This window comes from Spermophilus citellus (assembly GCF_964194105.1).
Source record: "Spermophilus citellus genome assembly, chromosome: 2".
Taxonomy (NCBI): Eukaryota; Metazoa; Chordata; class Mammalia; order Rodentia; family Sciuridae; genus Spermophilus; species Spermophilus citellus.
The window spans coordinates 79,395,296-79,420,637 of NC_138183.1; the positions used below are offsets into that span (position 1 = coordinate 79,395,296).

A 25,342-nucleotide genomic window follows, 5' to 3' on the forward strand; every position below is an offset into this window, starting at 1 on the left:
ATCTAGGGTTCTTTACTTTATATAATTATCCCACATTTTAATCTTATTATGTCCATTGTACTATTAGGTGCTAAGGTATTCATGAAAAGTGAGTAATACTCAGAATTAGATCTCAAAGTATTTATGATCTGCAGATTTTAAAGACTTCTAATAGCTATCTGAATTCTCAGTACAGATGGCCATGAAAAAATAAGAAATTGTAGCATAAAAGTGTATTTAATGAAAGGGCAGTCATTTCCAATAGTGGTGCTCTCAGAGGATGGATAGAAAAGCTTGACATTTGGCTTAGATCAAGTAACTGAATCTTACCCTGACACTTTCATTAGAAAATAAAAGCATTTGATGTTTTCCTTGAGACTCAGTTCCAGCTGAAATAGCTTCCACAACAACTACCACTACCACCATCACCACAGCTTTTCTAGTAACAGATATGTATCAAGCACAGTCTGTGTAAGTACTATGTTTCCATGTTGGTATAAACAGCATGGATTTTAAAACTGGGTAGATAAAAATAATAAAGAATTATGATGGGCTAGGAACTATACCCATATTAATATATACAGACTTCTCACCAAACCTATGAAATAAAGAAATTAATGCAAATAGTTATACACCTTGTTCTTATTGTATGATAGAAAAATAGAGAAGTTTAATAACATTCCCTAAATCATAGGTGATGTCAAGGTAATGGTAGAATTGTGATTTGGACCCAAAGATTCCATTTTAAAAATCCAGGCACCTAGCAATTGAATTAGGTTCCCCTAAGGTATCTGTATATTCGAGTGTAATAAAGAAAACTGTGAACTATTAACTTTCCCTTTCCTCTCCTCTCCTCACCTCTCCACTGCTCTCTACCTTTCCTTTTAGGAAATATGGTGAGTCTTTTCCACCCATCTTTACTGAGTATAATTGACAAATTTAAAATTATATGTATATATATAGGGTCTACAATGCAATTTTTATATTCGTATGCATTATGAAATGATTACCACAATGAGCTAACTAACAAATGCATAACTGTTCACCATGCTGTACATTAGCTCTCCTGAGTGTACTCATCCTGAATAAATGAAACTTTTCATCATGTAACCAACATCTCCCCGTTTCCCACATATTCCAGCAAACTGGCAGCCACCATTCTACTCCCTATTTCTTTAAGATCAACTTTTTAAAATTCCGGATATAAGTGAGATTATGCAGTATTTGTCTTTTCATGCCTGGCTTATTTCACTTAGCTTTGTATCCTCCAATTTCATCCATGTCATCATAATTGACAGGATTTCCTTTTCTAAAAAAATATGAAATAATATTTTGTAGTGTGAGTATATGTACCACATTTTTGTTATTCATTCATTCAAATGTCACTTAGATTATTTCCATATCTTAACTATTGTAAATAATGTTACAATGAATATGGAAGTGTAGATACCTCCTGAACATAGTAATTTCTGTTCTTTTGCATATATACCCAGAAGTGGGATTGTTAGATCATATGGTGGTTTATTTTTAATTTTTTGAAGAACATCCATACTATTTTCCATAGTGGCTACATCAATTTCCTTTACCAACCACACTGTGTAAGAATTAAACAATGAGACTTGGAGAGGGAAGACATTCTAGAGAGAGGAAGCAGTATTAATTAGGGTCCAGAAGTATGCAATACAAAAACATGTTAAGAGACTATACACAATTAAGATTGGACAGGGGGCAATAAACAATCAAGAAATACTTTACAAATTCCATTTATAACAGCATCCAAAAGAATAAAATAGTCATAAATACATTTAGGAAAATAATTACAAAACTTTTATACTCTGAAATTTATACAGCATTGATTAAAGAAAATCAATAAGATCTAAATAATTGGAGGAAACATACCATGTTCATGGATTGAAAGACTTCACATTGTTAAGATGGCAATATTTACCAACCTGATACATAGATCCAATGCAATTCCCATCAGAATCCCACTAAATTTCTTTATAGAAATTGACAAGTTGATTCTAAATTTCACCTGAAATTGCAAGAGGTTTGGAAGAGCCAACATAATCTTTTAAAAGAACAAAACAGAACTCTCACTTCTCAAGTTTCAAACTTTACTACAAAGTAACAGTAAACATGACAGTCTGGTCCTGGCTTAAGAACAGACATATAGAGAATTGAGCACAAAAAAAAAAAAAAAATCCTTACGTTTATGGCCAACTGATTTTCAAAAATAGTGCCAGGATTTTTGGCAATGATTCAATGAAGAACGAATATTTTTTCCATCAAGTAGTATAAGCAGTGTTAAGACTACTAGCTAGCCACTTGTGAAAATTTAAAATTAAAGAAAGTAAAGTTGCTTTACACCATATAAATTAACTCAAAATGTTTCAAAGAACTAAATGTAAGAGCTAAAGCTGCCTATATGTGTAATAAGAATTGTAATGCATCCCACTGTCATAAATAAATAAATAGAGCTAAAACTGAAACTTTAAGACAGGGCTAGAAGTATAGCTTAGTGGTAGTGTACTTTCTAGCATGTGTAAGGTCCTGGGTTCAACCCACAGGATGATAAAGAATAAATAAACAAATAAAAATTTTAGACAGAAACATAAAGGTGAATCTTCATGACCTTGGCTCCCTAGATATTATACCAAAATCAAAAGCAAAAAAAAAAAAAATGCAAATTGAATGTCATCAAAATTTTAAACTTTTGTGTTTTAAATTGCATTATCAAGAAAGTAAAAAGCTAACACAGACAATGGGAGAAAATACAGGGAGTTAAAAATACATTTAGTTCACAGGCAAATTTGCAAATATGGAATTCACAAATAATGAGAATTAATTATATTTGAAAATCATATGTCTGATGTATGCAAAGAATACTTAGAACTCAACAATACAAAGATAAATAATTTAATTTAAAAATAAGCAAAGGATTTTAAAGAACATTTCTCCAAAGAAGATATTCGAATGGCCAATAAGCAAATGAAAATATGCTCAACATCATTAGCCATCATGGAAATGAAAACCACAATGAGATACCACTTCACTCTTCTAGAAAGCTAGAATCAAAAATTCAGATAATAAGTATTGTCAAGAATGTGGCAAATTAGCAGCCTCATACAGTGTTGGGAACATAAAATAGTATGGCCACTTTGGAAAAAAGTATTTCATATACTCAAACAGTTACACAGAGTTAAAATATTACCCAACAATTCTACTCCTATGTATATGGCCAAGATAACTAAACCCATATGTTCACATAGAAAGTTGAACGTGAATTTTTATAGCAACATTATTCAGAATAGTGAAAGTGTAAAAACAACCAAATGTCCATCAAATGATAAATGGATTCACAAAATTCAGCTGTCCTTACAATGGAATATTATTTGGCCATATAAAACACTGATACATGCTACAACATGGATAAACTTTGAAAACATTGAGATGATTCAAAGAAACCAGTCATAAAATACCAAATATTATGGGATTTTACTTATATGAAATTCCAGAACAGAAAGATCTATAGAGATAGAAAGTAGACTAGTGGTTGCTTAGGCCTAGGGAAGAAAAAAGAGAATGATAGCTAAAGAAAACAGGATTTTGAGATGATGAAAATATTCTCAAACTGGTAACTAAAAACCACTGTATTGTATACTATAAATGAATTACATAGTATGGAGTTATATTTCAATAAAACTAATTTTTAAAAACTTTAATGAATGGAGCATTAAATTTAGTAGTGGTCACTCAAGAAAATGTCTTCAAATCAAAAACAGACTTATTATGAGACAAGAAAAAGCAAAAGACAAGCAAAAATCATATTACTAACCAAATCAAGTAGCTTCATTCATCTTTTCTCTTGCTAACTCATATAAATAGAAATTTTCTGTGTATAGTAACACTTGCATAAGAGATATCAAAATCTACTGCCCTATTTCATCACAACTGTTCCTAAAGAATTGAAGCTGATATATAACCATAAACTCTGAATGACCCTGGGATGCCAAAACCTTCTAGACTAATTAAAGACCATTTTCTAACCAATGAATAATGGAAATTTTTTAATCAAACACATACAGACCAAAAAAGTGATTCTATCCTATCCAAAATGCTAGTTTAATTATCACAACCATCATTATACCCCTTTAATAACACATTCCCCTCTGTGTCCCCTCGATGAATTTCTTCACTGGTGCATGTTCCCTGCCTGACAATCAGACAAAGAATCAGCTTTGTTTCTTTAAGTTTGTTTGGTCTTTGTTGTATTCCTTGATACCCCTTAACCATGGTATTGGTTCCCCACTTCTCTCACTTCTTATCACAGTTTGCCTCTCTTTTTACAACTTCATTATTTCCTGCTCTCCTACCTAAACCCCAATCCTGCATTTCCCAGGAAGACGGGATTTCCAGATGGCTACCAATATAAACCATAGTTCTCTTTCTTCCAACTTTTAGGAGTCTGCTTTCACCACCTTCACCTATATAACGATATTCACTTCCATCCCCATGTCTAGAATATCCTCCTACCTCTTTTCTCTATCTTTACCTGTTGAAATCCACTATGTCCCTTGAGGCCCACTTCAAACTGCCTGACAAATCTTGCCTCACAAAGAAGCCTTTCCAGATGGCCTCCAAAGAAAGTGATCCATTGATTATCTGAATCATTGTTAATAATTTCCTCACGTTGTTTGTCACTTTTCATCTGAGGTTTTAGATACTAAATTATTCTATTAATTTTTCTATAAGACAAAAAGCTCTTTGATAGTCAGTGCATTTACTCTCAAAGTGCACTGTATGTAGTTATTCCAGAGGAAATATGAGTTAAGTATGGTTTTGGGGTGCTTCTACTTTTTGCAAGTTTATTAGCTATTTCTTGCACTATAAAAAAAAAAAAAACAAAAAAAGTTTACCTATATATTACTGCAATAAAGGCATATTTCAATTCTGAAAGGTATTTTTATTAGCTCTATTTTATATTTAAAAGTTAGGGGCCTGATGATGTCAACAGTGGTAACTACCTGATCCAATTTGCAAATGCCACTCACTGCTTTGGTATCATCAAGGAAAAAAAAAATTAAATGCTCTACTGGATTCCTTGCTAAAGTAGTAGGGAAAGGATCATGTTTAGTAGTTCTTCACTATGCTACAACTAGATCATCTTATAGTTTTTAGAATCTTAAAATTCCATATCTATAAACAAGCTACCTAGTAATATCCTGCACTTGGTTGAGACAAGCTCACTTTTCCTCAAGTGAACTGTTAGAGTTTCATAATTCTGGTAGCTTTTCTGATCACAAGATACCAGACTCCATCTCAATGAAACACGAGGCTAAGAACATACGCAGAGGAAATGAGAGGCAACCTCCCAAAACAAATACCTCTATTTCAGTGGCAGAAATCATTGTGTCAGGCTAATATCCTCTTGAGAATACCCCATCTCATAATTATGCAAAGAAACAAACAAGGAAGACATTGCAATACAAAATAAAAGAGCAGGTTTTCCACTAATTTATAAAATCCTCTTCAAAATGTGAAATTTTCAGCAGAGAACATACACTGTCTCATTTCCATGAATCCAGCTGCAACTCACGAAATCAACAAACTCAAAGGTTCTTAACCCAGATAGGCCTTTACCTTCTTATATATTATTCAACAACTCTTAAGGAAGGCATGTCCTATACATGGGGTCCTGGCAAGAAAAAAACCCTTCCTATTTAAGAACCCTGTTCTCCTCAGTTAGATTTTAAATCTCTTGTGGTCAGAGGACACAGTTAGCAAATCTCCTATATCCTTCTTTAACACCTCACTGACTTGTTATATACACATTGCTTAGTCAATGTTCCCTGCCTTGAATTAAGTTAATCCAAAGAGGTAAGTTGCTACAGAAGATAATTCCATACTTAGTATAGAAATAATAATGTGTTTACCATGAAGTCAGGTCCAAATAGTGCTCTGTATTAGAAAGGGAAGATTTGATTTTTGTCCTGGGTCCCTTCAATAATTCCTATATTACAGGTAGCAAATCAGTGGTAAATCCTTTCTTGCATATGGAAAACAGAAATACATGACTTCAAAAAAGTCATAGAGAGTAAGATTTATCAGATCATTAGGAGATTAGTATATTTGACTACTCATTTAATTTTGTGTGTGTGTGACAAAAGGATTCTAAATAAAAAATATTTATATATATTAAAAGAAAGAAATTTTTAACTATTCCTTCTTATATTATTATTATTATTATTATTATTATTTACTTTACTAAACGATAAAAGCCCTAATGTTTTAAGCCAAACACTTCTTTGGCTCTCAAATATTTTCAGAAATAACTTTTCCTTGTTAATTTCCAAATCTTGGCTGCATTTCCTGTTAATTTCAAGCATATGTCAAATATGAAATACGTTATTTTTCCAAATCTAATTTTGGCAAGAGGAGATTTTGGAGTTGGCACAGGGGGACTTGGGGACAAACAAACAGGACAGCTTGAAGCTGCCACAACTCAATGACAATTTTATCTTTTTCATCTATCTCCAGGTCCATAAAGGCAAGGGCAACAACAAAGGATGAGCAGGCTCTTACAAAAATTTCCATGTCAGGAAGAACGCACCCTGTTTTAAATCTTATCCTGAAACTTTATTTCCAAAAAGAATCTCTAACAACGCTAATAATTTTTGTAGGATACAGGATATGAAGTAAAGTTAAGACCCTGATAACTAGAGTTAATATAACGCTATAATATTATCACCCCAGTTCTCTGAGACTAACAGTCAAAACAAATGAACTGATAAAGCAATGTAAAATGTCTTTCTTCACCTTCATAAGATATTCTATAATGACAGCACTTGAAAAATACCAGAAATTTCCAATTGTATAAAATCTGCTTTTTTCAATTCTGTTTCTCTAAAGCTGATTTTGTGAAAAACTAGTAAGTACTCATTATATAAAAAGAATATGATTTCATGACAGCTACCTGGATCAGCAATTGAGGACCATGACACACCCTGAGGCACAAATGTTTTTCCCACTTAATAAAAACATTCAAACTCATACACTGTGTGGGTAAGTAGAAAAAAACAACTAGTGCAATAAAAAGAAGCCTGGTATAATAAATGCCCCTTCCTAAGAATGGACTGACTGGGAAAATGAAGGTAAGTATTCACCCCTCCCTATATATTCAACCTTTGAAGGTTACTTTGTAGACCTTCTATCAAGGTATGGAGCCTATTTCATCAACCCTATGACTTGCTTGGCCAACAAAATAAATGTAAAGGAAGTAACATTTTACCAGTTCCAAGTTTAGGCCTCAAGAGTTGTGATACATTTTCTGTGTTCATTGGCTCACTCTCCCATGCTTTCACCCTGCCTTCACCACAAGAACATGCCTGGGCTGGGTTGCTGGAGGATGAGACACATGGATACAGGAAAGTCCATACAGTGTCCCAGGCAAGGCCCCAGACATAAGAAAAAGCACAGCCAAGATGGGCACAGCCAAGATGGGCATTCACGTAGCCAATTCACAGCTGACCATGAGCACATGAGCCTCATTGAGATCAATTCAGTCAGAAGAAACCACTCATTGAGTTTTAGATTCAATTGCTTTAAGCTTCTGATTACTGTTAAGATTTTAAGTTGTTGTTTGTTTTAATATAGCAATAGTTAACTGATACCTCTAGGATAGGTTTTATATAAAACAATACTTTGAAGAACTCTATGTAAGTTACTACTAATAAATATACGCAATTTTTTAAAAGTATTAAAATAAAAATCTACAAATGTTTCATTGCTGTATAAAGATATGCACATTTAATCTATCTGAATTAAATATTAAATTTAGGCCCAAATGTAAAAACTGGCTCAGTTACAGATCAGCAGATGGCATCTACTCAAGCACCAAGAGAAACTTGATTCACAGATTTGAAAATGCTTAAAAACTCAAACAATAAAATCATTTTTGTATGTCACTGATTTTTAAATGAAGACATTATTTTAGCAATTTAATTGTTCAATTGGATTTTTAAAAATTTGCCTTCATTTAGACTTAGTTTTAAATTTTCCTTAAGATTAGCTTAGTCTGGGAGATTCTAGTTTTAAATGACATCTGGCTGGCTGATGCTCCCTTCTCTTAAAATACCTTTAAGAACCCAGAAACAGAGATTAGAAACAGCAATGCTAAAAGCTGATTGTTGTCTAAATCTAAAAGGAATTTCCTTAAACTATTAAAAAAAATGAAGATGAATAGAGCAAATAGTCAATAATTGATCAATGCATCACTCTGAAAATGAGGACACCCTTCCTGAAGGTTAGAGTTTTCTTTCTCACCCACTCTCTGTCCCTTTGGCTTAGAGAAATATGCTTACATCCAATCCAAAAAATAACAAGTAATAATAATAAAGGATGATTAGTTATTCTTCAACCACATGGAAAGTGATGTGAGACAACCATAATATTTCATAATTCTCTTCCTCTGACTCCACACTCTTTTTATTCTCATCAATTCCCAAAAGAGGATTGAGGAGGCAAAATGTAGGTAATGATTAGAAGTCATATATTACATCCTGCCTGAGTGGTATGATTCCATAATTTTATAGTGTATGGAGAAGAGACTAAAGATTCCTTTAAGAGTTTATCTTAGAAGATTAAAGTATAACTCCATTAACACTGACAAAGAATCAGACTTGAAGCTAAGAGATAATAACATTGTGCATTCACTAGAAGAACCAACTTATTTAATGCCTACTATTGGCACAGAATCGCAGGATATAGATGTTAGATACTAGAATTTATGCTGGGAACCAAATACATCTACCCACATTTCAGCAAGAAATGGGTTCAATCATTGCCCAGATAGAAAATAAAAGAGTTTATCTTCACATATACCATGTTAGCAAAATACTAGGTGAAGGACGGCTATTATTTTTCAACAGGGCACACACAAAATATTATGAAGCCAGTCAAGTTCCACTTCTGAGAACAGAAAAAAACAGTAAATATATGTACTTTTCTTATTCTTTCTGCTAAGAACTATTTTAAAACCTTGGATGTTTTTCATTAAGCAAATATAAGAAAACTCTGAAAGAGAAAAGCAAGCAAGCAAATGACCTCAGGACCCAATGGGGGTGGTGAGTTCTCTTAGTTTTCTTATTACCTGATATATCCCAAATTTGAAGCTAAAAACAAGTAAATGATGAAGGATACCAACACTTTAAAAAGAAATGGCATAAACCTATTCTCTATAGCTAGAGGACTAGTAAAGGGTAACCTTGCCAGACAGAAAACTTTTAGACAGTAATAGCTTTCCTGAAGTCACAATATGTAAAGATGTAGAAATAACTCATTATTTCTTGAAAAAAAAAAAAAAGAAAGAAAAAGGAAACTCAGTACATGCCAACATCAAGATGAAAAACAGGTCAGAGGATTATTTAACAACAACAACAAAAAGTTTAACTCCAACAATGTAAAATGCTCCAACAAGTAATTACAAATGCACTTAAATGAAAAAAACTGAGTATTCAGCAAAGAAGTAGAAAAACAGAGAAATGACACTTTTAGTGAAAAAAGCAATTCCAAGGCAGTTAATTCCTCATTAGAAACCACGAGGACCAGAAGGAAGCAGCACAATATTTTTTAGATGTTGAAATAAAATAGTTCTGAAACAAGAATCCTATATTCACTGAAAATATCCTTTAGGAATGAAGCAAAAATCAATACATTATCAGATGAAAGAAAGCCAAGAGAATTTGTTACCAGAAGACCCATCCTTTTTTAAATGGCTAAAGGAACATCTCAGAATGATATCAAAAAATATACATAAGAATCATGTTAACATCAGGAGAGAAGACAGAAGACAGTAAGCAAATATATAAAGACAACTGACTTTCATCCTCCTCTCGAGTCTTCTAAACTATAATACCTGAAATGAAATTTGTAACATTCTCTGATGCAGCAAGAATATAAAATAGTATCTAATACAGTTGTCAGGTGCCAGAAATTAATTGCTCTTCATATATTAACTCATTTACTACATAAAACAACTCAATGAGACTCTTGAAATGGCTTATCCCCCAGCTCCATTTCTCATCACTGGGAATATATTAAGTAGGAAATTATAATCTGTGCCTGAACATCACAAAATCTTTTTTATGATGTTGCTTTCTTCTCCACCTGTATTTTTCCTTTTGCGAAACTTACTTAAAAAGCTGGATGAAACTCATTGTGTCTTTTGAGTTTGACATTGCTCTAAACCCAAGGCTATGACTATAGAACAGACAACTGGAAGGTAACAAAAACGAAGATCAGAAAAAAAAATATCCTAGCAAAAAACAAAAATGTGCATCAATATTTAGTGATGCCAAAGGTGAAGTGAGATAAACATTTTCTAAGTTTTCTTTTGCAGAAATCTAATATAATTCACTCCTTATGGAAAAAAAACTCTTAGTTATTTAAAAGTACCTTTAATATGCTCCTATCTTCTTAGCCATTCATTTCTTTCCTAAGAATGCATCTTATGAAATAATTAAGGTGTAGACAAGTGTTTACAGACAAACTACTCACTGCTGTAATAACATTTCAAAAGTAAATATATATGACTTACTATGGCCATTAAAAACAACAATGCTTCTAAAGAATGTTAACTGCTTAAGATTCAAGATTTAAAAAAAAAAAAAAAACTAAAGGAAAAAAATAAAACCCAAAATCTATATGCAGAGTGAGATATCTGTGTTGCATCTACACATACCATACTCAAACATAAGCTGGAGAGAAATGCACAGAAATATTAAATGCATTTTTTTCAGAGGGGCAGGATTATGGCTACTTTTGTTTTCTTTTTATGCTGCTAAAACTTAATCTCCTCAAGAACACACAATACATCTGTGTTATTCATTGCTATATTTTGAGTATGTCTCCAATATAATGGATGCTAAATAAATAAGTGAAAGAACATTTTTCTCTATTTCCTAAAATGAATATCTATTTCTTTCTAATAGGACAACTTCAATCATTACTAAAAAGTATGTGTTGTGTGTATGTGCGCGCGTGTGCATGTATTTAATTTAAGAAAATTATATTCATGGGGTTTTAAAATATTTAAATTCATATATATATGGGAATTTATATATCATATAGTTCTAAAAAAAGATTTTTCTCCAAAACCCAAGCTTCAGCACCCAGAACATCAAATCTTTTTGGTTGTTTCCTTTAATCAACATAAAATACTTTGGAACTATGTCTATTTCCAAAATCTTTCTGACTTTATGTTTTCCCCATTACTCTCAATTTGCACACCAAAAAGTAAAGTTAGATTAATGGGTAGACAGATAATGTAACTAAGGGGAATAACTTCAACACTCATTAATGAAATACTTTGATAGAGCTCATGGGGCTTTTTGTTTTATAAATAAACATTAAACCATATTTGAAATGAAATTCTATAAAAGTGATTATCAGAATTACATGAAAAGTATGAAATTCTCAATCAAAATTTCATTCAGTCATACAGACAGAAGAAACCTGGGACCTAAAGAATAATTGATGACAAAAACTCTTTGATTGCAATTTGTGGAGGTTGGACTAGTTTAAGCAAAAAGAAAATTTAATGATTCCTGCATTAGGAAACCATGGATACCCACAGCTTCTACCACAATGAGAACAAGGCTCAAACATTATTATCTGAAACAGTTAAAAGTGATATCAGCAAGATGTCTGACTAGCAATGTCTGACACAGCTGTCAATACACATGCAGAGAGAGAGAGAAGGAAAGGAAAAGAAAGGATGAAAGGAGGGAAAGGAAGGGAAGGGAGGGGAAGGGAAAGGAAGAGGAGCGGGAAGGAAAGAAACAGCTGCTCCACTAGAGTGTTTGAGGAAGAGCACCACAGTGCAGTAAGGATGCAGCAGGGATATCCCAAAGCATAGAAACAAATGATGGCCTTATGAAGAATGGAATTAAGCACACAACATCCAACATCCCATCTCTTTAGAGATCAGCCTGAAACACTGAAGAGGGACTCTGCTTGTTAGGGAAATGGTAAGCAGGAGGCCCCCAGAAGTTGACATTAATCCCACAGAAATCTTAAGTGTTTTCTGCTAGAGAATTCTGCAGTCCTCAGGCCCTAAGCCTCGTTTGGTGTGCTGATAGGAAATCTATAATACTGTTTTACCCCAGAGAAAGAGCTTAGCCCATGTTATGCCCTCTCCCATTCAAGCACCATATTGAGATCTACCTACAGTAGCAGATGTAGCTGCCCTCAGCAACTTGGTCAACGTAGCCCTATGAACTAGCCAGGTGGCCCTACCTGCCTTCCCACAGTCCCAAGAATCACCTGGGAAACCACCCTGAGAAGCTTGGCCTGCTGTGGCTCCTGGGAAACAGGTAGTCCCCTCTACCCACCCTTGGCTTGGTAAAACAAACAACCCACCCTGAAACACTGGGTCCATCAAGGACCCAGAGAAACAGAAAAGTAGCCCTATTCACCCATGCTACATCCTGAAAAGTAACCAGTAGCCCTGCCCACCAACCCCAAACCCTACCCATCCATCTTTGGTTGCTAGAAAGCAGCCAGGCAGCCTGTTCTGAGTGAATCAGCCCACCAAGGCCCCTGGGATGCGACAGACAGCCCTATTCACATATACCTGGCCCTGGGAAGAAGCTGAGAAACTCACCTTGAGCAGTTGAGGCCTCTAAGATTTCTAGGAAGCAGTTGGGAACCCTGGCCCACTCTCCTGTGGCCCTGAGAAGCAAGCAGACAACCTGTCCTAAGGTCTGCCAGCCAAGACCCAAGAAAACAGGTTGCCCTGCCCAATCCCTCTTGTAACCTTAGGAAGCAACTGAGCAGCCCAGCCTGTGTAGTTTGGACCACAGAGGCACCTAAGCAGCCCTCAAACAGTAATAGGCATATAATCCTTACTACCAGGCACAATATATCAAGCCTACCTGGGTACATTAGAGTGGTCTCACCCACAGACAACCCTCAGAAATTTGACAGTTTCCCCACATCTACTACTGTGCCAGCAGCATCTCATCTGCATGGGTTCTTCCCCACATGAACTATGGAAGCAGACAGGTGCCCCACACCTGCAGCCATACACATCATATCAAAAGACACCAGCAAACCCATCCCAGCAGCTGGAGCAATCTCACAAATCCATGCAGCCTAGGCCATTGAGACACCTGCAGAAATTGCCAACAGTGATTATAGCAGAAACAGCTACACAGACATATAACTACTGTACCCAAATGGAACCAAAGCCAATGTACCTATCCAATCAATATCCTTGCACAGATCTCCAGGGCAAGTCTTTTACTTGTGTGTAGATAGGGCTGTCTGTCTGCATCCCAGGGGCCTTGGTGGGCTGATTCACTGAGAAAAGGCTGCCTGGCTACTTTCCAGCAACCAAAGATGGATGGGTAGGGTTTAGGGTTGGTGGGCAGGGCTATTGATTACTTTTCAGGACCTAGCATGGGTGAATAGAAACCACCCTTTAAAATTGGTTTAGGCAACTCATCTACCATATCAGTTATTACAAATATCAACATAGGGACACAAGAAACATGAAAAACAAGGTAACATGCCACATTCAAAAGAGCATAGTCTAGCAACAGACCCAAAAGAAAAGAAAAATGACAAATTTCCTGGAAGATAATTCAAAATAATGATTTTAAGGAAACTCAAAAAGGTGGAAGAGAATACAAATACACAATTCAATGAAATTAAGAAAACAATCCTGCTACCTTTCCTAATACAACAGTCACTAATATGGCATTATGTAAAAATGTGAATATGTAACAGATGTGATTCTGCAATCTGTATTTGGGGTGAAAATGGGAGTTCAAAACACAATTTGAGTCAAATGTATGAAAGATGATATATCATGAGCTATGTAATGCTTTAAATAATCAATTAAAAAAAATCCATAATCTGCATGAAAAATTCAGCAGAGATAAAGATTATAAATAAACAAGAACTAAAGAGAAATCCTAAAATAAAAGAATTCAATAAATGAAATAGAAGTGGATGACCTATTATAAGGTAGCCAGACAGAAGTGCTCAACACTCACCTTCTTTACAAATAACAACAAATGAATAGCCGAATTTCAAGGTGAGCTGTTTAGGGAGAGCACCAGAATAGCAGGTGAAACCCTAATAGGATATAGATACTTGGAATGTCAGCATGGAGAAAGAAACAAAGCACAGGGCAGCTGCAACCCCAGCTCCCTGGTCAAGGAAATTACCAGTTGTGAGGGAAAGGGTAAACAGGAGAGTCCCAGCAGAACTCATCACCTTGAATGCTGACAATCCAAGCTCCAGGAGAGTTCCACAGTCATTATAAGAGCCCATAGGATCCCCTAGAGCCCAATGAGGGAAGGAGTTGAGTCTTCACAGAAGTTTTGCTTCAGAGAAGGAACTCACATTGTCTCCTTAAAAACTGTCAGAAATGTGAATTTGGTGTCAACATACCTTATATACAAACAGAGATATGATAAATTGTGGTATAAAGGTGTATTAAGAATTGTAATACAAAAAAAAAAAAAAAGAGAGCTCATGTATAATGGCATAATTTGGTGTGAACATACTTTATATACAGAGTTACGAAAAATTGTGCTGTGAATGGATAATTATGAATATAATGCACTCCACTATTGTAATATATGTAAGAAATTTTTAAAAAAGAAAATAAACTGCTATAGGACAGTGCAATCTTAAGAACAGAGCTACTATTAAGAGTCCACAATGCCCTAAGAAACAGACAACAGACAACTCTACATATCTCCATCACTGGGGCTCCACAAATATTCTCCCACACTCAAACAAAAGTTTGTAACTTTGTGAACCTAACTATAGCTGGCTGTGCAAATGTGACCCCATCCATGCAGTGCCCTGAACTATAGGGGTCTGGTGGTCCAGCACAGAAATAGGTGCCTCTTTCAAGACCTGAGCAACCAAGGCCCACTGCCCCCCACCTGCAAGTGCATACTCTACTGTCTGCTGCTGCTCACCACTACAGGGCCTGAAGATACAAACTCTTGAGATCACTCCCCTTCCCCTACCCCAGCCATCTCCATCACTACCACTGCCACCACTATCAGCACACATTGCTCCAGGACCTGAGGACTTTCATCAGGCCTCCAAACAGAAATGACCTCTATTGTCTATTAAGTCAGAAATGACCAATCCAATTTTTGTTCTTTGCTTCTGCTTTGTTTCAGCCATTCTATAAATTCAACCTCTTCTGCTCAGCTTGTTAGAACACTTACTCTACTTAATGCAATAAAGTGTTGCCAATTCTAGAATAAAAAAAAAAAAAGTTAAAATCTTCAAACTAAATTGTTATAATTTTGTCCTTTGACACTAACATACCAGATTATTCCTGTGATTTGCTGAGAAACTATTATATTAAATGAGGGACATTAGTAGTTATATGACAATTTTTTTGCTTTTCCCCTACAAAGAAATATTACACAATGAAGTAAAATATATAAACTTCCATTACTTGCATGACTATTGTGTCAAAATAAAAGTTATTGTCTTTATTACCCCATGAACATTAGAAGCACTTTACCACATTAAAAAAGCATAAAATGCTAAATATATATCTAGGAATATATCTTATGTCAAGGGTTATAATTTATGACTAAGAGAAAAAGATATATGGCTATAAATTTGTATATTTAGCAATATTAATAGTAGAAATAAGCAATGAAACCCTTCCAACTAGAATATTGAAACCAACACAGTATGACAGAATTATGAAAACCATTTTCTGAATACACAAACTCAAAGTTACTTGGGAATAAATTTCTTAGGCCATATAAAATAAATTTTATTCTGTTACATTAAGAAGCATATGATGTAAACAGTCACTTTTAGCCTGAAAGTGTTCATAGAATTTCTAATTTCTGACAAAAGAATAGTCTAGGCCCTGAGAGAAGCTTCCTCATTAAAAATAAGCATCCTCCTTTTTCCCACTGAAAATGTCAAAGGGCTATGCTGATATAATTTTCCACCTAGTCTGAGCATCGTAGTACTTCAAAGGACATGCTTCAAAGCCAGACTTTCAGCCTGGACATCTTCAAGCCATCTTTGACTCCTCCACCCCCTCAAGCTCTCACATTCAATCAGTTATTAAGTCTCCTGGATGTTTCCATAATCTCTCTCACACATTTGTTTTTTTTATTTCCATTTGCTTTGCCACCAGCACAGTCCAAGTCATCACCTCTGGCTAAAATTCCATTTTCTCCACCAGTTTTTTTCTTCTTCAAACTAGCCATAAATCCTTATGCATTTATCTCCCTAAAATGCCACTCACATCCTAACACACCCTCACCTCGGAATCCATAATCCATAATCAATCCTTTGTTGATGTCCAGTCTTTACATAAAGAAATTCTGAATTAATTCATCTGGGATGGAGCCCAATCATTATTTTTTCTTTCAAAACTTCTCAAATGCTTCTAACATACAACCAGTTTTGGTAACACTGTTATAAAGCTCTATCTCATTGTCAGGCTATAACTCCTATAGCATACCCTTCCGAGTGTTCTGCCCATCCCTCTGACTTTTCTGTGTGCCTAACTTTGGTATGATTTGTGTCTAATGGACAGAAACAACTGCTACTCTCTTCTAATGATAGTACTTGAGCTACTAGAACTACTTTGTCACTGCCCCTTCAGAGAAAACAGGAAAGGTCTGGAAGTTTACATTCCCTAGGAGCGCACTTAGTTAATGCCTGTCTTGAACACAGGAGCATGATCATCTGGCTCCCTTACCTTGGTCTGGACATACTCAGGTGTATTACACTTGAGTTCCTGGCAGGATCAGTCTGACACTGAGACTTCACCTATGCTTTGTTTCTTCCCCTTCTCTTTACTCTCTCACTCATTTCATCTGAGAACTCTTCCTTCAGAATTCATTTGCTTACAAATCCTCAGCACAAGATCTGCTTATGAAAAAAAAAAAAAACCAAACAACAATACCCATATCAAAATGGTTCAAAAAATAGCTACATCATGTTTTCTGCAATTATTCATCACCCGCCAGGGGAACTAGTTTTTTCATCCACTTATTAATCCACACCACTATTCTTGCTCTTTGCCCCCACCTAAGATGCCTCTTCTCTACCACTGTGACTACCAATACTTTCTACCTTTCAAAAACAAATTCTACATATCCCACCCATGCCCAGCCCAAGGCCTTACCTACAATAGGTACTCAATATGACTTGGGCTAGTGACTCATTTTCCATGAAACTTGCCCTGACAACTCTAGCACACATAATGTTACCCTCTCTAACTTCTATGTCCAATGTTGAATCCATGCTTATGCATTGATTCCTTCAACCAATATTTGTGTGATGTACCAGGAACTCATGTGTTTATCATGAGGAATAAGGACATTTCTGTTCCCACAGAGCTTACAGTCAAGGCATAAAATAATCATACAAATAAATGTTGATTTTTAACAAAGAAAACTTAATAAGGAAAGTCATATAGCATTGCAAAAGAACATAATTGTAATAAATGTCCTTAACTAAGACTTCTCTAATAAATAAAAAAGAAATGATAACCTACAAATTAGAATTTTTAATTTAAAGTTTCTTCTTCACCCTCACCCCCTAAGAATTGCAAACAAATTTTGTGTAACTGGGTATTATTTTTTAATAGATTTTCTAAGTACCCATGACCTGAGTTTTACACAATATGAAGCCTATGCATAACTTGATTTATTAATTGCCTCCTACATGTGCCATGTTAATAGATTTATGTTAAAGAAATGTTAACATTTTTCTTTTGCATATGACAAAATTTAGCATTAAGTTAGACCTACACTCATCACTTTAAAGACATTTGTTTTCTTCCCTTTTTTCAGACTATTTCCACAGAACTCAGATTCTCAAAATCAAATAAGAAAAGTTCTTTAATTTCTGTATGGTGTAAGAGCACATTTTGAGTGGTTATGAGTGAAGTAAAAAAATATTATCTTGGTTTTGTGTGGATACCAAGAAAACAAGAGCAGATTAGAATTTATATATTAAAACCTGTTTTCTTTGGGCTAGAGCCAGATAATTGTCACTACATTGCTTCTGAGTTCTGGTGTTTTCAGGGAGTTAAGATTTTCATTCTAGGCACTTCCTGCAACTTCTCCATTTTCTAAATCCTAAATACGCTAATAGACCCTATCAGGTAAAAGCAGAAAATATTCATTTCCTTCAGAATAAGATGAATACTGATTATTTAATCAATTACACTGATCATTTTAGAAGAAAAACAGAATGAAACACTAAAATTTCATTTCAAATGCCAATAGAAAATATTTGACTATACACATACTGAAAATGAATGTTTTATGTATATACATATAGACTAAAAATACATAACTTTTATATGTACTAGAAATAAATATGCTTTCAATATATGAATATTTATAAATGCATTTTATATTATATATAGATATATAGGTTGTTTATATTAATTGTATATATAAACTACAAATTCTAATTTATATCAATAAATATGTGAACATAAATTAATAAAATAAACAATATTATGCCAGATTCCAATATATTACTAAAGCATTGTTTAAAATGTAATAATTTCAATAACTTGTACCTGAATCTCAGGTCTTGAAATACACTGATGTGAAATAATGGTGAAAAATGTGCAAAACAAGGAAACCACAGGAAAATATTAAAACAATAAAATATAGTAATTAATTGGATCATTAAAGGACTAAAAAGCCTTAAAGTTTATTGTATGCACTTATCAAAGATCTAAAGAGAGAAAAAAACTTGTATAATTCCATATTCTTATTTTATGCCTTTCCCTAAACTTCAAGACACCTGAGTTTCAAAAACAGGTTGTTACTGAAATCTCCTGAACAAATGATACCATGTGCAATACCAATGTTTTAATAAATTGCCACTCTTGAGTAGCTCAGGGACCAAACACAGAATTTTTAAAATTTGTTTCTTTTTCCATAGGCTGCCAGTCTTGTATCCCTGCTTAGAACTTCTATCATGGATATGCAGATAAAGAGAAGGAAGTTGGATGCAAATAATATCATCACTAATAAGTCATGTATAAAGTTTAAATAGACTAGGTTGAAATCCAAAGTTCATTCTCAAAGAAAGATTTGATTTATGCCGCAGTCTGGCTGGGCACAGAATCACGAGCCACTCAAGCAGGAACAAAACTTTATTTTGAAAATGCCGCCAATCCCCGTAGGCGCCCGACAAGCCAGCTGGTCCACCAACGGGGTCGCGTCTACCAGAACCCGGGGCCGGACCTCCCCCCGAATTCCCTCCTACTATCCTTCCCCAACCAATGGGAACTCTCCAGGAGTCCCGTAACATGAGTCCCTTAGCAGGCCAAGGTGAACAGCAGCAGTCCAATTTCCATATGAATGTAAATCTTAACATAATCATATCATCTCAATGGCTAGCTGGGGTCACCTTATGACCAAAAGTGCCATGCATCATATTATTTGCTTGTGGCTCCTAGCAGATTTATAGTTTCTTAGTGATGGTTTTCTTTTCTTGTTAGCATATGTAATTCTTGTAATTATCTCCATGACCAGCCCTCTCCTGGCCAAAGAGTTCACTGACCTTTTATATGCTCCCACAGCACTTAGCATATATTTTCTATTTTAGCACACACCACACAGTGCATTAAGACTGCATTATAGATGCCATTTAAAAATAATGATTTTTTTCCTCTTTACATTTTGCTATTGCCATTCCCATAAATATTTCTTAAAAGGAAAAACCCTAAAAGATGAATAAACACAAAAAACAGAATACCAGACAGAAGAGGTTTGTGTGGTTTGTGGCTTAACACATCCTTTAGTAAAGTTACTTCAGAAAGTAATCAACATGATAAGCTTTAAGGGTAGAAGTGATAATGGATCAAGATATAAAGAGGCACAGGAGGTAGCTCAGACAGAGGCAGCAGCCAGAAAAGGGTATTAATATAAAACCAGACAGGGATTAATATGGCATATAGGCAAACATGAGACCAGTCTGATGGATCAAAAGTTAAACAAGATTTAAACTCACTTTCTAAACCTCCATCTCCAATTGGACAGTTTGCAAGAGACAGGTGCACCAAAGAAGTCGATTTATTCAATCCCTTTATTAGAGGAAAAGAGTTAAAAAAATTTATTGAGTATTTCCCCCTACAAAACAACTATGAAACATTTGCAGGCCACACTGAAGAAGGCTTACCTTTGTTAAAATAATTAAATCCCTCTCTCTCAGAACTAGTCCATTTAACTCCAGGTTCCTCAGCACACTTGATACACTTAGACAGCCTTTAAGAGCTTTACACAACTGGAAGGTCACATCTTTGGATCTTATAGCAGGAACGCGACTTCTGCAAACTTTGTTTATGTCAGAACCTAAAGCAAAGTTATTGTAAAATTAGCAATATCAATGATACAGTTCATCATTTAAAAACATTCGTTCACTATTAAGGAGCAGACATGAACCATATCCTTAAAAAATCCTTGTAAGGAAAAACACAAGAACTCAAAGTCACCTGAGGTACAGAAACACAAACCTTATACATAGAGGTTTTTAAGATGGCAAAGAAATTGCACCTAAGGGATAGCTTCAAGAAAATACTGATACTGAACCCAGAAAGATGAAAGTAAGTTAGAGTGGATAATGTATTCTTCTAAGAGGAAGTGGAATGTGCAAAGGCAACCATGCCTGACCCCTGAAAAGCACTGTAAATGCTGCAGGTGGAATGACTACACTCTGCAGGGGATGAGGAGAAGAGCTGCAAATTTTAAGAGGCAGAAACAAGCCTGGAAAAAAGTTGTCTTTTATCTCACAAGTGATGAGAACTAGGGCTACCACACATTAGGTGAGTTCCTGGCATGTCAGAAAATATGTGTATCACTGTGAGAGGACCAATTAGATAAAGAAAAGGATTAGAAAAAGGCACCTGCTTTCAATTAAAAAAAAATACCCCTTCCTCATGCATAACTAGCCCCATGAAGCTTGGCAGAACACAGCTCAGATTTCAGTACCTTTGACAAAATACAAGTTGTGCCACCAATTTGCAGCGGTCCTGTGAGTCACTTTAAACATTTTTTTAAGCATATGGTTTCATCTTAGAAAGATCACTTGAACTGAAGTAGGCAGAAGAATTAAGGGAAACCGAGTTCAGGGGCAGCAAAACTAGCTAGGAGCTTCTGCAATAGTACAGGCAAAATGTAATTAAGGTTGAGTAAGTGACATATAAGAGGTTAAAACCTAGACCCACTGGATTTGAGAGAGGAATAAGATTCAGCAAAGGATATCTGAAAAGAAATTGGTCCACAATACGTTTTTTCTTACACTGAGAATAAAGCATTTGGCAAAATCAAGTATACTAGTTTTGACTCTTAAGATCCCTCTCATTTTTCATTTATTTTGATTTCTGCTATTACTGTGGTTAAGTCCCTTCAGAGGTGCAGGATCATTCAACATCTGAATGAGATGCAGAGAATAAGGTGACTTCAGTCAGGGGTGTGATGAATGGTCCTTGCAGAGCAGACCATGGATGGTGCTAACCTCAGACCTTAGAAAAAGACTAGGCATATGACTAATAGTCAGGTTTGAAATAAATCCATAATCACTTCCTCTCCAAGATCTCCACACTCTCCTTCTCAGCTGGTTACTTTCTCTCAGCTTATAAACATAACTCAAGTCCATCCATTTAGAAAATGTTGAAAGCCTTTCAAATATTTTCTCCATCTTCTTTGTGGGTAACTTAGATCCTCTCCTATCTTCACATGCCTGTCTTTCCACAAGGCCCAAATCTGTATCTAGGGTTTAGATCTACCTAACAGAGACAAATCTGGAAGCTGTCTTAAAACATTAAAGATGAACTAAGATTCTCTTCCCAACCTAATCTAGTTGTCCTGTGTCTTAGGGAAAGATGCTATTCTAAATTCTAACTAGTCACCAGGCCCCATCCATTCTCATCATTCAAAATCCAGCCCTTCTCCCTATCTTAATTTGGGCTGTTAGATTACAATTCTTTCCCAACTTTAATTTGTCTTCCATATAGAGGACATAGTAGAGCCCTAAATCAAAAGTCCATTTCAACATCCTTCATTGGTTCCCCACAACCTTCAGGATAAACACTGAACATCTGATCTATTTGGCCTTCATCAGTCTCAACTCTCAGATCTTTCTCAAACGCTAAATTTCAGTTCTGTACCCCAGTTTGCCATATTCTCTATTTCCAACTCTGCACAAACTGTTTCCTTCTGTCATATGGCTGGGTTCTACACATCCTTCAAAAGGATGGCACCTCCTCTAAGAAGTCTTCCTTGAACCTCCCTCTTCAATCTTCTGTGCTCTGCAGCACCTGGGCTCACTTCTTCCACAGTACTGACCCAGATGCTTGTGCTTACTTGCTGTCTCCCCCAGTAGAAGGGGAGAACCTTTGGGGCAGAGGCACACTAAGCTCATTGTAGTGCCAGCAGGACACTTTACACATGACCTGCTTTAATACTAAGAACTCACTTAGAGTTGTTTTAATACTTTTTATAATTGTAAGAATTGTAGTTCAAAAAGTAATTTGCCTCAGATCACATAGAATGTAAGCTCCAGAATTCAAACCCTAGGCCACCTCTAATATCTGTACACTTTTGTTATATGATACTACTTTAAAAAAAATTTTTTTAACAAGATCTGTCTTTATTAAAAAGGTATTAAGAGTGAGATATAACATATATGTTGGGTGACAATTTTTTTTTTTTTTTTTTGCTGCTTTGCATATGTCCATAATGAACATGAAAGCACCACAAATACTGATAGGGGAGTTAAACATGGTGAATTTACAAATACAAAACCTGCAAAAATTAAAAATAAAGAGAAACAAAGAACAGAAGCATTAAGAGCAATCACTTTGCCTAACAGATCATCCTAAATATATCCTGCAGGGAGCCAAGTTTATCATTCTCAAGTGTCCCTACTCCAAAACTTTACCACTCCCACTCCCCCAGTCAGCTGCCTGAAGGGGGCAAAACTACAAGGGCATCCCAGCTAGCTACAAACATCCCACGAAGCAGATTAGGCTGGATTCATAAATTTACACTTTACTTTCCCCATCCATCTTTAACAAAATCTCTTTTATACTCATTTGATGGTTACTAATGGAAAGATGTGAGCCTCTTTCAGGTCAATTTAGAAAATATGACTTGAGCCCCTATAATGTGAAAAGTACTAGAAGGAATAACATTTTGTCACATGTAGTCATTCACCTGTTTTCTGAATAATCGGAGGGTCTGGATTCTAATTACCCTATATCTCTAAGTGGCTAATAGTTGAAAAGGGCTTTACAGAATTCTTACACACACACTTTTTTAATGAAGAAAAGGGTTGGAATATATTAATTTCCTAATCGCTTACTTTTTTTGTATCAGGCAAAAAAAAAAAAAAAAAAAAGACATTGAATGAAAGAGGAAACAACTGTCCAAGATTTAATGACGTCCCAAACTGTGCTAAGCATTCTACAAACATCATTAACTCAGGGAATCCTTGCAACCACTTATCCTCGGTCTTCTTATTAAGCCCAAGTTACGGATGAGAACTCGGTACCTTAAGACCTTCAATAACTTGCCAGGTTCGCCTCGCTGGTACTGCACACATCCTCCAGCACAAAGCGCCTCTTCTAGGGCCCAGGCTCCACCTTGGACCTATCTGAAAACCCATTTCGAGGCACCCACCGAGGAGCACAAACCTGTTTCACCAAGCCACGGCTGGAAGAAGCTCTTGATGGAGATCACGGGCAGATCTTCATTAATCTTGAGGGTGCTCAGGAGGTGTGCCCAGTCCACCACCCGCAGGCGGTCGGCATTGAAGTCCAAAACGCCCTCGCGGAGGCAGGTGCATGGCGGGCAAAGGTACCGAGTCCTGCAGCGCGCACAGGTACTCATAGTGCGAGAAGAAGTCCGCTGCGCTGTCCCGGCGCAGTTTCACGGAATCGATCATGGCCAGAGGCTATCCCGGCCACAGAGACCACTCCCGCACCCACCAGGGGCCCCAGATCTCGCCCAGCCTCTCCAGCTCCCACCGCCGGGCGGCTGCGGCCCCGCACTGTGCGCAGCAGCAGCGGCTCAGCCCCGAAGAGCACGGCCAGGGCCCCCAGGCTAGGCCAGCTCCTCGACGCTGCCTTCCCGCGCTGCCTCCCGCTCTGCGGCCGTAGCCGTTAGCGCCGTTGGCGTCAGCCTCATCAACGTCTGCAGCGCGGGACCGCGGTTCAAGCCTGAGGGCGGGTTCTGGCGCGGGTGGTGCGCGTAGACGTCAGCGCGCTTGCTGCGTCCACACGCAGACTGCGCCTTCCAAAGGGGCGGGGCCTTAAGCCCGGGAGGCTGGCCAAGCCCAGAAATAGTAGATGGGTATAATGTGGAGTTTGCATAAAAAGTTTACTGATTGATCTGAATAAATATATGAAATGGATGTAGCAACGCATTTTTAAAACGTGATCTAGTCCTGCCGGGCGCAGTGACACAGGCCTGTAATCCCAGCGGCTCTGGAGGCTGAGGCAGGAGGATCCAAAGTTTAAAGCCAGCTTCTCAGAAGGGAGGTGGTAAGCAAGAAAGTGAGACCCTGTTCTAAATAAAATCCAAAATAGGGCTGGGGATGTGGCTCAGTGGTCCAGTGCCCCTGAGTTCAATCCTGGGTACCCCTCCCCCCCAAAAAAAGAATAAACCAGGGTCTAGTCCTTGGGTAAATTATTAAAAAGTTTTCAATTCCTGGAAGTCAACCATACTCTGTCAGTAGAAAAAATTGAGAAGCTGCTCAAATCCACATGTAAATCAAATGGCTTCAGTTTTGTTTTCTGTCTTCTCTTTGGAGCAGATAAAGCTAGTATTTAACTTAGTTATCATTTTCAACTAATATTAGTTTTTAATGTTAGTTATGTTAAAATGCAAATGTGTACTTGTGGGTGACTTCTGTGTCACAGAAAGCAGATAATTTATTTTCAATAGTCCTTTTTAAAAGTTACAATTATGTTCAGTGTAATAGTTATTGAAAATAAACCGTTCACTATCAGTAGGAAAATTCAGAATCATATGCTCATTTATTTTTTTATTGGAACATTTAATTGTATATAAAATGCATTACTTTTGACAGAAACAAAATGAACTCTGGGAAAATAAACATACAGTCTGTCAGTTTTTTAAAACAAACAAAAAGCCTGAACTCCTGAGGAAAGTGTCTGTACTTGGAGTAGTCAGGACAGAGACTCACTCAATAAGGAATATATGAATAGTGGATTGTCATCCATTAAATCTTTTATGCTTCTATCAATTTCTACAAATAACCCTTAATTTCTGTAGTTTCTATTTGGCCCACATAATTGTTG

At 36.2% G+C, this 25,342-nt stretch overlaps 1 protein-coding gene across 7 annotated transcripts in view; it reads right to left on the reverse strand.

Annotated features, from left to right (window-relative positions):
• Positions 1 to 25,342, reverse strand: part of LOC308634290 (centrosomal protein of 78 kDa-like) — a 289,426-nt gene that overhangs the window by 13,447 nt on the left and 250,637 nt on the right. For 5 of the 7 annotated variants that reach the window (XM_081268098.1, XM_081268101.1, XM_081268099.1 and 2 more), the window contains exons 2-3: positions 20,200 to 20,372; positions 20,032 to 20,104 (exon numbers count right to left, since the gene is read on the reverse strand). In XM_081268098.1, coding sequence (XP_081124224.1) covers positions 20,032 to 20,104; positions 20,200 to 20,372 — 246 coding nt within the window. The other 2 variants (XR_014018991.1, XR_014018992.1) reach the window with 2 other exon arrangements.